The sequence below is a fragment of the Sinocyclocheilus grahami genome, unplaced genomic scaffold (genome assembly GCF_001515645.1).
Source record: "Sinocyclocheilus grahami isolate Dianchi unplaced genomic scaffold, SAMN03320097.WGS_v1.1 scaffold1065.1, whole genome shotgun sequence".
Lineage (NCBI taxonomy): Eukaryota > Metazoa > Chordata > Actinopteri > Cypriniformes > Cyprinidae > Sinocyclocheilus > Sinocyclocheilus grahami.
Window position 1 is genome coordinate 227,855 of NW_015506244.1, and position 15,408 is coordinate 243,262.

The 15,408-nt window shown below is 37.7% G+C and overlaps 1 protein-coding gene across 1 annotated transcript in view; it reads left to right on the top strand.

Moving 5' to 3' along the window:
• Positions 1 to 15,408, top strand: part of LOC107566264 (ankyrin repeat domain-containing protein SOWAHB-like) — a 92,182-nt gene that overhangs the window by 68,298 nt on the left and 8,476 nt on the right. Inside the window, exons 11-12 of the mRNA XM_016251655.1 lie at positions 1,635 to 1,637; positions 6,882 to 6,954. Of these exons, the coding sequence (XP_016107141.1) occupies positions 1,635 to 1,637; positions 6,882 to 6,954 (76 nt within the window). The remainder of the gene's footprint in view (positions 1 to 1,634; positions 1,638 to 6,881; positions 6,955 to 15,408) is intronic.

Sequence of the window (15,408 nt, forward strand, 5' to 3'; positions counted from 1 at the left end):
GAATAAACACCTTTTTACAGACTAAAAATATATATATTTTTGGGGGGCGGGGGGGGGGGGGGTGAATATCAACAAAATATCGTCCTGCATGTGGTACACTGAATATTGTTACCATCTTTGTTACATTTTCTTATATTCAAATTTTATTAGTTTTATACTAATATTAAATCTTTAAATAAATGTACAAATAAAATGAAAATTGAAAAGTTCATTTCAACCAACTTAATCAAAAATAAAATATTTAAATACATATTAAAATAAAATGTTTTACATTCTATTAAACAAAAATACAAATCTAAGAACCACATTTTTGATAAAAATTATTCCAAACTACTTAATGTTACATAATGTTTCAAATTTATTTATTTATATAGTTTTAAGTTACATCTCTTTAACTTTTTTTTCAAACTGACAAAATATCAAATTAATTTTAATTCAGAAAACGTGAGCATGTGCATCATAGTAAAGGTGTAGATTTATTTATGTATTTATTTATGTAGTTAGTTAGTTTGGATAAAAATCCAAAGAGGGAAAGTGCTGTGATTACTTAATGTTTTCTATCACTTTTTCCACTACTGGAAAAAGTAATCTCCCTCCTCATTCGGTCTGCAGTGACGTGCTCATTGAAGATAATGTTTAAAGCCTTCACGAGCACAGTCAAGCACACGCGCACTTTTTATTGCCTTCATAATTACATAATTAACTTTTGCTCTCTAATCGTTATGGGGCTAATGGTGCTCTTCAAGTGCAGTCTCCTCTGGGCAGAAATGGAATAAAAAAATCAATAATCCATGCAGCGCTGTCAGGGTCTGGATGTGTCTCACTGTGATTCACAAACACACGATCGTGGATTTCTCTTTTCTGTCACTGTCTCATTTTCCCTTTTGATAGACCTTTTTGGTGTTTCACCACTGAAAACAAAAATTGGTGAAGAATTTTGACTAAATGCCAGCAAATTACACAAACAATTGCGAAGAAATGGCAAGAGCAGTGAATTAAATATGAAGTTTTGAAGTAGAAAAACATATATTATATCTAAGTTAAAAATGCATAAACTTTTTATGTTATTTTCTTATATGTGAATTTACATCTGATTGATGAAATTGTCAATTCCTTTCATTTTTAATATGTTTTATGAATAAATTAATAAGTTCATGCCTCTCTCTCTCTCTCTCTCTCTCTCTCTCTCTCTCTTTTAATACCAACACCTTTACCTGGCTTTTTAAGCATGTAAGTGTCTACCTGGTTTCACATATTCAGAAAATGCATGTAAATTATCACAGTCGATTCTGACATTACTTTCTCTGTGAAGTATACATGTAATGTTCCCATAACATTTGGCCCAAACATGATATCATATCTACACTTTAGAGCAGTCTTGAGGTTGGAAGTGCACCCATGATGCTTTGAAATGCTGCAGGCGGCTCAATAGGTTTTGTAGACTTAGATTTATGCTCTTCATATGAAGTAAATATTTCCAAAGCCAAACTGCCCGTGCTGTCGGTGTGAAATTAAGTTCTTGACCCATCTTGTGCTATGCTTATTCTGTTTCTGTAATCTTCTCTGGCTTTTGCTGGCAAATGGGAGCCGCCTCTGGTCTTGATGACGGCCTGCTTTCTTCTTTCTTTCTGAAGGGGGTGAGTTTGATTTCAATACACCTGTGAAATGAAGCAGGATTTAGAAGAAATGTGCTTCAGATTATGCTACACACTCATTGGCTGTCCAGCTATCAGAGGATTGTGGGACGGTTAGAACTGGCACACTGTGGGACCAAATCCCTTTTCCTTGCCTAGCATGGAACAAATAGGTTTTATTAAACATTCAAAACGGAGATACTATGAGATTAAGTTACAAACCTTGGAAGTAATGGGGTTTTAATGCCATTACCATTCAGACTAATACAGGAAGTATGTGCAATAGTATGCTGTTTCCTAAGCTGAATATGATCATTTTTATCATTTCATTTTGTGGAGCTCATTACTATTACTGCCTGCACATTTGGTAAGTTCTAAATGGCATACTATAATGCTGTTCATAGTATATTATAAAGGATTAGGTATGCATACTTGGTGTATGATACCTCGAAGAAAAATGTATTGATCAGAATTAACCAGGCCTACATAGAGTTCACTCTACCTGAGATGCACCTAGAACTTAAAATGTAATATATATTTCTTAGTTTGCCTTGAGAGTCAACAAAGTCATATAGTAAAAGTAAAAGGGGTTGAGAGTGCATGTGATTAGGGCTGGGTAAAAATATGGATAGCTTATTTTTTATTTTTTTTGGTTGGAAATATGAAAAGTTGTATGTCATGTATTTAAATTTATTTGTAATTACACATTTATAATGATGGCATTGCAATGTAGTGCATTTAAACTATATTACATTTAAAAGTAATAACACTACAGTTAAAATTGCAATCAAGCACTTTACATGTGCTTTAATATGTTAGTCTACACATCAAAATAAATTTACTTCTTTTAAACACAAACAAATGATTATGAAAACAGTGAGTGAAATGTTTACTGTGACATTATTACAAAGTGCACTTTTTAAAAGTCTGCTAAAAGGCACAATATGTCATTTTCGCCACTAGAGGGCGCGTATTCAAAATAAACAAATAGACAAAGGCGTAGTTTGATGACTGCGTGACTGAGTGTGGAATCATGGGAGTTGTGGTCTTCATCCCCATAGCCGATGCAATCCGACGGGACTCGGGCAGAAATCATGTTCATGGATGGGCTAATGATTTATTAATGTAGCAGAATGAAGCAGGGTGAGGCTGAAAGCCAACGAAACGACTCGAAAGCAGCGGAGCTTTTACTATGCCACAGTCGAGCGCTTCCGCTCCTTCCGGTCGTGCGTATGTGGGGTAAAGCAGCGGAGCTTTTATTATGCCACAGTCGACCGCTTCCGCTGCTTCCGGTCGTGTGTATGTGGGGTAAAGCAGCGGAGCTTTTATTATGCCACAGTCGACCGCTTCCGCTGCTTCCGGTCGTGTGTATGTGGGGTAAAGCAGCGGAGCTTTTATTATGCCACAGTCGACCGCTTCCGCTGCTTCCGGTCGTGTGTATGTGGGGTAAAGCAGCGGAGCTTTTATTATGCCACAGTCGACCGCTTCCGCTGCTTCCGGTCGTGTGTATGTGGGGTAAAGCAGCGGAGCTTTTATTATGCCACAGTCGACCGCTTCCGCTGCTTCCGGTCGTGTGTATGTGGGGTAAAGCAGCGGAGCTTTTATTATGCCACAGTCGACCGCTTCCGCTGCTTCCGGTCGTGTGTATGTGGGGTAAAGCAGCGGAGCTTTTATTATGCCACAGTCGACCGCTTCCGCTGCTTCCGGTCGTGTGTATGTGGGGTAAAGCAGCGGAGCTTTTATTATGCCACAGTCGACCGCTTCCGCTGCTTCCGGTCGTGTGTATGTGGGGTAAAGCAGCGGAGCTTTTATTATGCCACAGTCGACCGCTTCCGCTGCTTCCGGTCGTGTGTATGTGGGGTAAAGCAGCGGAGCTTTTATTATGCCACAGTCGACCGCTTCCGCTGCTTCCGGTCGTGTGTATGTGGGGTAAAGCAGCGGAGCTTTTATTATGCCACAGTCGACCGCTTCCGCTGCTTCCGGTCGTGTGTATGTGGGGTAAAGCAGCGGAGCTTTTATTATGCCACAGTCGACCGCTTCCGCTGCTTCCGGTCGTGTGTATGTGGGGTAAAGCAGCGGAGCTTTTATTATGCCACAGTCGACCGCTTCCGCTGCTTCCGGTCGTGTGTATGTGGGGTAAAGCAGCGGAGCTTTTATTATGCCACAGTCGACCGCTTCCGCTGCTTCCGGTCGTGTGTATGTGGGGTAAAGCAGCGGAGCTTTTATTATGCCACAGTCGACCGCTTCCGCTGCTTCCGGTCGTGTGTATGTGGGGTAAAGCAGCGGAGCTTTTATTATGCCACAGTCGACCGCTTCCGCTGCTTCCGGTCGTGTGTATGTGGGGTAAAGCAGCGGAGCTTTTATTATGCCACAGTCGACCGCTTCCGCTGCTTCCGGTCGTGTGTATGTGGGGTAAAGCAGCGGAGCTTTTATTATGCCACAGTCGACCGCTTCCGCTGCTTCCGGTCGTGTGTATGTGGGGTAAAGCAGCGGAGCTTTTATTATGCCACAGTCGACCGCTTCCGCTGCTTCCGGTCGTGTGTATGTGGGGTAAAGCAGCGGAGCTTTTATTATGCCACAGTCGACCGCTTCCGCTGCTTCCGGTCGTGTGTATGTGGGGTAAAGCAGCGGAGCTTTTATTATGCCACAGTCGACCGCTTCCGCTGCTTCCGGTCGTGTGTATGTGGGGTAAAGCAGCGGAGCTTTTATTATGCCACAGTCGACCGCTTCCGCTGCTTCCGGTCGTGCGTATGTGGGGTAAAGCAGCGCTGTTTTATCATACTAGATACATTTGAAAGTTATGTTATAATGCTACTCTGTGCAGTCGTCACTGGTCTATTAAAACACACAACAATAATAAAGCGTCTTTGGGGTTTCCATGTTTTCTACAAAACAAAACCGGAAATCAAGGGGTTATGACGTCATTGGCAGGTGACACAATGACACTATGGACACGGTCTGTGTCACTAGTTAAAATTGCTTATTTCTCTGGATTCAAACATTCTTCGAAACATTTGGGATAATGAAAGTACACAAGTCAGCAAAATATATAACACTGGTCTAGTGGTTTTTGGATATTTTAATAAAAAAATATATTTTTTTCTTTTTCTTTAAGTGAGTTAAGAAACATAGTCATGAAAGTGTACTGTATTTACACTAAGTACACTTAAGTGGCCTTGTTTTATTTAATTAATATTACACTACAAGTGCACATTCAATACAATTAAGCAAACTTCTTCTTCACGAGGGTCATGACAGCAATTGTCCATGTCCTGTGTCAATGTGTTAGTCAGTCTCGTTAAAACCAAACTCACTGTCTTACCTTGATCTCCATTGGCTCCTTTGGCACCCTGGGCGGTCTCTCCTGGGCCTTTACTGATACTGAAGCTGACGTGAAACAGAGCACATGAAAGTGGCTCTGACCTTTCCAAAAATGTCAGTGCTAGGACTAGTGTAATAATGAGGAGTAGAGCAGAGGGAAGTCTAATTTAACCTTTAAGGGCAGCAGCACTACACTATGATAGTGCTGTGCTGTTAGCAACATGGCTACGCTGTGCTACACGCTACAAACACAGCCACCAGCGATCCTGGACTGATTCTAGGCTACATTACCCGAAAGAATGAAATAGTGACACCTTTACCTGGACATCTAGCATGTTTGCACTCCATTTCATGCAGTAGCACTGCTGAAAAAACAAACAAAAAAGCAATAGACACCATTACAGAATTTGTAATGGTTCTACTGGTTATAATGGGAGCTGTATTGGTTTTAATGGGAACTGTAATGGACCCTTTGGGTTTCTACTGGTAATTGGTCGCCTTCTATTTGTGGCTTGTTAAAACCAATAAATCTTAATGGAATATGTCCCAAAACACACTAAAGAATTTTTTTTAAATGGTTTTAATGGTTAAAAGTTGATGGTGTGTAATGTTTGTAATGGTACTTGTAGTTAGAAGACCATTAGAATTTTCTGTGATGGTTTCCATTGTTTTTTTCAGCAGGGTAGGCTTGAGTACTTCAAGGACTACCCATGATTCAATCTCTGTGTGTTTCTCTGTATAAGTTCCGTTCCAGAATGTAAACGCTGTCTGCTGCTTACATAGACCTCCCGAGTAACTAATTTGTATGTCTACACAGGCAGCAGCTCGACACATTTTACAACTAGTGCCTTTCACAAAAAGTTAACTGGAGACTCGATTCACAACTGATTCCAGTAGAGTTTGACGTTAGCATGTTGTTAGGCTAACAACAGGTATGTGTACGTGCACTAAATTTCGAGAATCCAAATAAATCCAATCCAATTTCAGATTCTAAATGTTCTGCTTATGTGAACCCTAAACTTTGAATCTGATTCACATGTTTGTTTACATGTGCATAACATTACAAATCTTCCATAAATACACTGTGCCCAGTCGTCATGTTGAGAACTGGTTTTTTTTTGTAATTATTTGATTGAGGGTATGCTTAAACGATAATGATGTACTAATTTAAATTTAAAATTTTACATAATTAATTTGCACCTGTATTTCAGTTTCATGCTGTTACGGACATTTAAGTACATTATCCAATTTTGTGTTCGGTTAATGTTCAAAATTCTCAAATATGATCGCTCTACCCTCGTTTTGCAGTAATCACACGGCCCATTAGTGTTATGAGCGAGGAAATGGTAACTGTAAAACAAACGGACACCAAAGAGATATCAGAGATAGATGGAGTCAATCTGTTTGCAGAAGAGTCTTCGGATGATAAAGTCCCCTGTGGAGCATTAATGTGCCGTCATCCACACTAATCACCACATGAGCTCAGATCAGCACTAAACCACAGTCACATTTCATACATCCATCATCCTCTCACTATCCTTCTAGGTTTTGATAGGAAGCACCATCAGGCTGCAGCTGTTTGACTCAGCGGTGGGTGACTGACGGGATCCTGGAGAGGGTTAGTCCCGTGTTAATGTGCGGGATGTACTGGAGCGATTGTCTCAGCGGGTCTTGCTGTCTGGTTAACTGCATAAATGCGAAACGTCGCCTGCACACAGTGGTGTGTGAAATGACGTCCAGCTGTTTTTAATAGCCTATCGCAATCGAGTGAGAGACACAACAGGAGAACAAGAATTGCTGTCATATTACTGTCCTCCCACACTAATGATATTTAGATATTTGCTTGTGTGTAGGATGCATATAAACTGACATTTCAGGACTTAATTTGAGCGAATGCACTTATAGTTTGTTTGTGTGTATTTGCAGGGTTACACACCGCTCCACCTGGCTTCTCTACACGGACATGATAAAATCATCCAGCTGCTAATCAATAACTACAGTAAGATCACTGTTTTAGAATATTCCTGATTAACTACACCTTAAGATGTGTGGACAGCATCTGTATATGAGTCCACATTTGGCGTGCATCTTTTGCAGCCACTGCATGTAAAATATGTAGAGTGTAAATATGTAAATATGTACTTCACACAACATTTTGGGGGTATGAAGTCACGTCGTGCAACCAACATGCAGGAAAGGAAATTATACAGAGAACCCCTGAAGACCACAATGTTTTGTGGTCAGTTTAAGTTTTAAAATGTCATGTGGTTCAACCTCCAAAAAACACTTAATGAAAACAATGAATTAACAATTAATGTTATTCAAAAAAAGTACAAATTACAAAAAAATGATTTTTTTTTAAATTTATTATTTATTTATTTAAGATGTGTACACAGTACTTGAAGAATATACACTTTATGTAAATACTGTATACAGCACTTAAAGAAAAATATGTTAATGCCTTTTACTTGATGGTTACACCACATGACATTTTAGAGTCATTAAGTTTAGACTTTTCTTAAATAGTACAGTATTTGCTAAAAATAGTTTTTCAAAACTAAAATATGTATTTATTCATTCATTCATTCATTCATTAAAATGTGTACACAATACTTGAAGAATATATACTTTTAGTAAATACTGTATACAATACTTTAAGAAAAAATGTTAATGCCTTTTACTTGATGGTTACACCACATGACATTTTAGAGTCATTAAATATAGACTTCTTAAATAGTATAGTATTTACTAAAAATATTTATTTATTTATTTGTTTGTTTATTTGCTCGTTCGGTCATTCAATCATTCATTCATTTATTAAGATGTTTACACAATACTTGAAGACTATACACTTTAAATAATTGTATACAATACTTAAAGAAAATATGTTAATGCATTATACTTGATGGTTACACCACATGACATTTTAGAGTCATTCAATTTAGACTTTTCTTAAATAGTATAGTAGTTGGTAAAAAAATAGTCTTTCAAAACTAACTCATTCATTCATTCATTCATTTAGATGTGTAAATAGTACTTGAATAATATATATAATTTAAGTAAATATTTTATACAATATTTAATGCTTAAATAAAATGTTAATACCTTAACATAATAGGTGGTTAAATAATATAATAGTTGGTAAAAAAATCGTTTTTTTTTTTTTTTTTTTAATTTGACAGACCCTTTTGGCAACAATTCTTTTAGGCAGTCATTCCTGACACATTTATTTTCTGACAATGGTCACTACCAATGTAGTTCAACACGTTGCTGTTTCCCCACAGTTCTAACGAACATTCACAACCAGCATCACAAACTTAACACGGCTGGAACTACAGCTGCATAGTTTATTGTAGTATAACAGGTGGAATTACGTAGATCATACTCTTGAGCATCATAAGCAAGTTAACATGCAATGCATTCTATATCTGTCATCCTATTTAAATATACAAATTCCATTCTTCAACTTTTAGTTTGTCAAGAGAATGAAAGTGCCATTTTTGAAGAGTGTGCATGCGTGAATGTGCTCTCTGGAACTTGCAATTGAATTAAACATCTGGAAATGAAGCAAAATAGTAGAGTACTAAATAGTGAAGTAGTCGTCAGACACCATGTTTGTTATTTACAGCAACAACCTGACAATAATTTGATTTCAAACCAACTAATTAGCTAAATGTATTACTCCATTATAAGAAAGAGGAAATCCAGCTCACAGACACAGATATGATCAGTGATGCAAAGCTGAAGTTACTGTGCAGTCACGAGTGATAATTGTTTTTTAGGGGAGAAACTCCAGCGATAGTTTATTGTCTCACACTGTGAGCTAACACTAGCTCCCGCTAATGAAGCTAACTAGGGTGTGTGTCAATAGAGTAATTCAAAAGAGCAGTCCCTCGAGATCTTGGACGGCGTACACGCATGTGTGTGTGGGGGGGTCTTGTTTGTAAAAGCCCCTAACACAGAAAAGATGCCCATATGTTGTGTGTTAGGTGGCCGCTCGGCCCTGTTGTGTTTGTAATTCACTAAAACACATATGGTCCAGGTCAATATTAGATCCCACCTCCTCTGATCAAACCACAGAGTTTCCATATGGTGTGTGGAAATGGATACTCCATGGTTTCCCATCACCACCTACAGCTCATTTGGACCCTACGCTGAGAGACAGAGAGAGGGTTGTCCTTCTTTTTGTTCATTTTTTTCACATACTGTGAATGTTCAGCCAAACTGTAATTTGCTCTCTTCACAGAATGACATTACAGTTGAGCAGACCAGTGAAGTTTAGGTCAGTGGTGCTCAATTGGTTTTGAAATGTAATATTGGGCATAATCATATCCATTAATTTATTAATTAAATTTAAATAAATAAATATAAATAATGAATGAATGAATGAATGAATGACACCTCTTCTGTTATGGTTACACCGCATGACATTTTAGAGTCATTAAATTTAGACTTTTCTTAAATAGTATAGTAGTTGGTAAAAATAGTCTTTCTAAACTAATTCATTCATTCATTCATTCCTTTAGATGTGTAAACAATACTTGAAGAATATATATAATTTAAGTAAATATTTTATACAATATTTAAAGCTTAAATAAAATGTAAATGCATTTTACTTGATGGTTACAACACATGACATTTTAAAATCACTAAATTTAGACTTTTGTTCAATAATATAATAGTTGGTTAAAATAAATAAATACATTGAATGAATGAATGAATGAATGAATGACTTAGACACCTCTTTTATTATGGTTACACTGCATGACATTTTAGAGTCCTTAAATTTAGACTTTTCTTAAATAGTATAGTAGTTGGTAAATATAGTCTTTCAAAACTAACTCATTCATTCATTCATTTAGATGTGTAAACAGTACTTGAATATTTAAAGCTTAAAGAAAATGTCAATGCCTTTTACTTGATGGTTACACCACATGACATTTTAAAATCATTAAATTTAGACTTTTGTTAAATAATATAATAGTTTGTTAAAATAAATAAATAGATTGAATGAATGAATGCAATGACTTAAAGACACCTCTTCTATTATGAAGGGTTTTTTTTTTATTATTATATAGTGCTGGGTAGTAGATGATAGCATGTAATCTAGATTACCTAATCAGATTACAAAAATTACTTATAATTGGATTAAATTACATTTTAAAATACTCAAAATCTGATAATCAAAAACAGTTACTTTTGTATTGATTACAGTGATCATGTTATTCACACAGTAGCAATAAATGATTCATAATTTATCAGCCTAATTCTTTCTCATCTTTTAAATTTCCCTTTCTAAAATATCCTGCCGCTTATGTATTCAGAAAGCCTTCCAGTTGTGTGTACATTCACACAAAGACCAGTCACTAGTCAGGTAGATATAATTACACAGAAAAAAATTGGGAGGCCGCACATCTTTTGACTACTAGATTTACAAGAATAATTTCAGTTTTAAAAAGTGTTCCCTCAGCAGTGCATCAACAAATTCTAAGCTTTTTATTAAACTCGCGAACCCCAGTTTGTTGTGCCATGATGTTAATAACAACTAATGGAACATATTTTCTTTTTTTATATCAGTATGGTACAAGATTATTTAAATGAATGTGATAAATGATTTATGTCAAAAGTAATCTAAAAGTAGTCTTATTATATTACCTAAAATGTGTAATGTAATGGATTACGTAATTAACTACAGTGTTTGTCATGTCATTAAATTTCAACTTTGATGGATTGTATAGACTTATTCATGTCAATGCAACATAAATACGGAGCATTTTTCTAACAATTGGCACTAGTCAAGTGGATATAATTACACTGAAAACTGAGAGGCCACACAGCATTTGAACACTGGACACAAATCATTTCAATTTTAAGAATTTTCCTAACATTTCAACATTGAATCAACAAATTACTAGCCTTTCGTTAAGCTTTTCATTTTTCATTTCGTTAAGCTTTTCATTTGAAACCAGATGTTTATTTTTATTTTCTTTATCTTGGACGCTCTTACAGGTTTTGAGAATGTCAAGCTTTTCCCAGAATGATTGTCATGGATATTTGAAGACATGTGTCAAACTCAGACAAAACCTCACTCTCATCAGCACACTTTACTCTATCTCCAAAAAACTTGAATTCAGTCACTAAACTAAAGGTGTTTAGCTCTTTAAACATGGTATAACAGATCAATTGTATCAAAACTTTAAGTTCCCTTTCATGGGAACTTCGAACTGCATCCTCTAGGGGTCGCTATGGGGAACGCCTCGTCGTGACCCGTGTCTGAAGCATACATTGAAAAAACACCAACTTGTTGGCCGGCGACAGCCATGACGTCACTACCGGTGCGATTATAGTATTAATAGGCGCCGGGAGCTCTTCTTCATTCTCTTCTTCTTCGTTGATCATTCTCTTCTTTGTCTTCATTGACTGTTTTGTTTGAAGCGTGCATTTCTGTGGTAAGAGTGATCTCTATTTATCTCATTATGGCGAGCACTAGCAAAGCATTTAAGGATGTGTGCATCCGTGTTGACGTTGTTTTTCATCTGATGACACACACAATCTATATGTTGTTTTGCTTGGGCAAAGAGCACGCACGCGATGTCTCCGAGGGGGCAATCGGCGTGCACTGTGAGCGTTTTTTCCAAGGAAAAAATCTGTGCTCTCGTTTGTCTCTCTTTTCGAGGAAAGAGGGGCAGCCATCTGCTTCCCGCGATCCAGGACCCGCCGCTACTGGGGCACAGAAGGGAATGAGCTCGTGGGGATAGCAGGTGGATCTGGCCGATGAGGGCCGTTTTTTCTTCACGCATCCATCTATTCCAGCATACAAGTTATACCAACATTGATGCGATGCGCAAAAGCGGTTATGAGAAGATGCCCCTATAGAGAGACGCTGTTCAGCTATCTCTCTATGGGTGAGATGTCCTCTAAGACTCCCTTCCTTGACATCTCGCTCGGATGCCAGGGCATACGCAGCAGCAGGTTGGGCTGTCGCTTCATTGCACACGATGGTGATGCTCCAAGCATATCAGGCTGACCGGCTGAAAGACCAGGATAGAAGTCCAGGTCTGAGCCCGAGCAAACCAGGGGTCCTAGCCCGTCTCAGTTTGAGGAACAGAGACTGGCTCAGAAGGCTAGTGTCGCGGCTAGCGCTCCTCGTTCAAAGGGTTACCTTTGGGGAATGAGCAACATTATCCTCTGAATTCGGAGTTCTTCTCTCACATGAGAAATTGAGTTCTCTGTTTTTCCAGAGCACCTGGAACCAGCAGCATCAGGTGGATTAGGCCCTTCCTCTGCCTCCCTGATTAGGGAACGAGACACTGCGTCCTCTAGGTTTTTTGCCATGCTGTGGACGCAAGCTTCAGCTCCCGGCGCCTATTTATACTATAGTCGCACTGGTAGTGACGTCATGGCTGTCGCCTGCCAATGAGTTGGTGTTTTTTCAATGTATGCTTCAGACACGGGTCATGACGAGGCGTTCCCCATAGCGACCCCTAGAGGACGCAGTGTCTCGTTCCCTACTCAGGGAACCATGGTTACATAAGTAACCCGAGACGTTCTGTCATCAGCTCCTCGTCCTCATGTTGTTTCAGACCTCTGTGATGAACTGGTTTGGTCCACACGTTGAAAATTATTGAGGTCCAAAATAACATTGGACCCCACTGACTCTCATTGTATGGCCTTTATTAATCAGAGGTATATAGCATGTCTCAGGCTGTCAGTGTGTATATACTGAGCGGCAGACTGATGAGATCTCTAGCGCCAGACCTTCACCTGGGAACCTCCGAAGCAATGAACCGTGCCTGGCCAAGCTGCCATCATCCCCCTCACTAAGTCACCAGACTGTTCACTGTTCACACACTCGTATGCACATCGTCTACAGCGTGTTGATTCATTCCACTGCCTTTCCACTGTGTTTCTGTTCACCTCATCAACTTTAAGTAGTAGTTACAAAGATCATGTATTCATTTGATGGAATAGTTTGCACAATAATGAATGGTCAAACAATTGACATTTGTTCTGCTCACAGCAGTTATTGATTATCACCAATGTTTATTTCAATATTTAAATTTTATTACAAATAGACACAATATCTTAACTGGGTTTGGTGGAAATAGTGATGAAATTTAAGTTTTTTTATTTTATTTTTTATTTTTTTTATAAAATGGCTGACTCATCTTGCTAAGGCTTAAACTTAAAAGTTATTATTAATGGTAAATAAAAAAACAAACAAACACCACAACTGATTGATAATCAAAATGTGTGGTAAAAAATAAAATAAAATAAAAAAGTTGTGTCACTTTTGAATATCATATATAAAAAAATATTAATAAAATTTTAAAAACTTGAAATAAATGGTAAATTGTACATGGTTAAAAAATACACAACTAAATGGTTGTCATCAGTTGTGAATAATAATAATAATAATGGCTGACCCCAGTCTTTGTATAGAATACCTTTTTTAAATAATTAAATTTAAAAAAAGTTAAATTCAATCAAATGGTAAACGTAGATATAAAAATGACACCAACTGAGTAATACATGTATTTTTTTAAAACAAACCAACAAATAATGTTGATGATGGTTTATTCACTCTTTCTTAAAAATTAAACTCTTTAACATCTTTTTAAACGAAATGAAATGAAATGAAATGAAATTAATAATTACACACATTTTTGTATTTTAAGCCTGGACAACCGTGAAATTATAAACTCTATATATAAAAGGAATTCGATAATAAAGTAAACAACAATGGTAAATGGTAAAAAGCCATTATAATGTGACCCTATACCAAAAATAAAAAAGTTTACCTATACTAATTTTGATAAAAATCAACCCCTGTACTGGAACAGCTTACAAAGTGCTTGTAGGTGCAGAAACACCCATGTATTAAAGTACCATGGTATTACCATCTGATTCCATTACTGCACCATAGTTCAACCAGAGTGTTTTTATATAAGGACTCTGAATCTATTTGAAGCGTTCAAACCGCTGCACTAATGATTTCTATAGCACTCCGGGTGAATAATGCATTATCTTATCATGGCGAGATCTGCGCGAGTGGTTAGGGAACTGCAGATAGTTTAACATAGTTACCAACTGACTGCTTGCAGTGCCTTAAGCAATATAGTTGAACAGCGTTATAGGATTACCGCTTTGCGCCTGGAAACATAAGCCTCTCTTAGCGGCGTACAGCTTAAGACCTCCGCATAACTCTATTAAAGCACACAGAATTTCTCCAGACACACGCGTAATCATATAACTCCGTTAAAACAGCTCGCAGTTGCTTCGGATACAGTCATGACTGGATTGTTGAAAATCAGAGTTAGCGTCTCGCTCTTTATTGAAACTGCGGTTTTATTAGTTTATTGTTATCAATTCATGTCCGTCGTCGATATTTAGGCACTGCGGGAGCTGCACTGTGGTTTTCCAGCGTCTTGTTTGGTTGACTGTCCACTTCAGGATTTGAGCTGAAGGAATACTTGCACAAGTGCTGTTGTTGAAGATCTTCCAGCATGTTCTGTAATAGTGAACATGGTGTAAAACACATACTCTGCTTTAGGAGCTAATATATCACTCAATAGAATAAGCGACTGGGGAGACATCCGTATACATTGATATTGAGGGTTTGAGAGTGATGTAGCTTTAGCCTGTTGGTCAGAGAAGCCCTTAGGTCATGTCTGCGAGGCCAGTTTTCCTGTAACGCCACAATCCAACACTAGTTATAGTCTACAAACATAAACCCTCGCTGGGTGAACCTCGCAAACACCGGAGACGCAATACAGGTAATACCAATTACGTAATCAGAATACTTTTTTTAAAGTAACGCATTACTTTTTAATTTAGAAGGAAATATCTGAGTTACTTTTTCAAATGAGTAACAGTAGTTACTTTGTTTCCATGTATTGAGTGACAGCTCTGGTGTTGCCATGGTGAGAGAAATCAGGAGTAAGTGCAGAGTGCTGTGTGTGAATGTGATCTTACTGTAGTTCTAGACTAAATATGAACATGTGTTTACTCATCTCACTGCACAAAAACACATTCAGTGTTCCTCGAAATCAATAAAAACAGTGCAATGCAAACTCAGAATATTATACAAACCTGCAATAATTAAATATGAAAAACTATCATCTATGTATTTAATCCCATTTTATTAACCACTGATCTTCGATGATCCAATTCAACCATACTAACAAGCAAAAATGACACATTTGTGTTTGATTTTTGTTATTGCTGAATAGTGTTGAACTTTCTTCTCCTGCGTCATATTCTTCATGCGATTTGTTAGAGCTGCGCCCTCTACTGTACAGACGTGAATTTACATTTCCTTCAGCCTGAGGCGCATTCATTTCACTTTTGGTGTGAAAGGGCTTTTACATTTGTATTTTTTTATATGAAAAACATCTCAGGTTACTTATGTAACCATGGTTCCCTGAGTAGGGAACGAGACACTGAGTCCTCT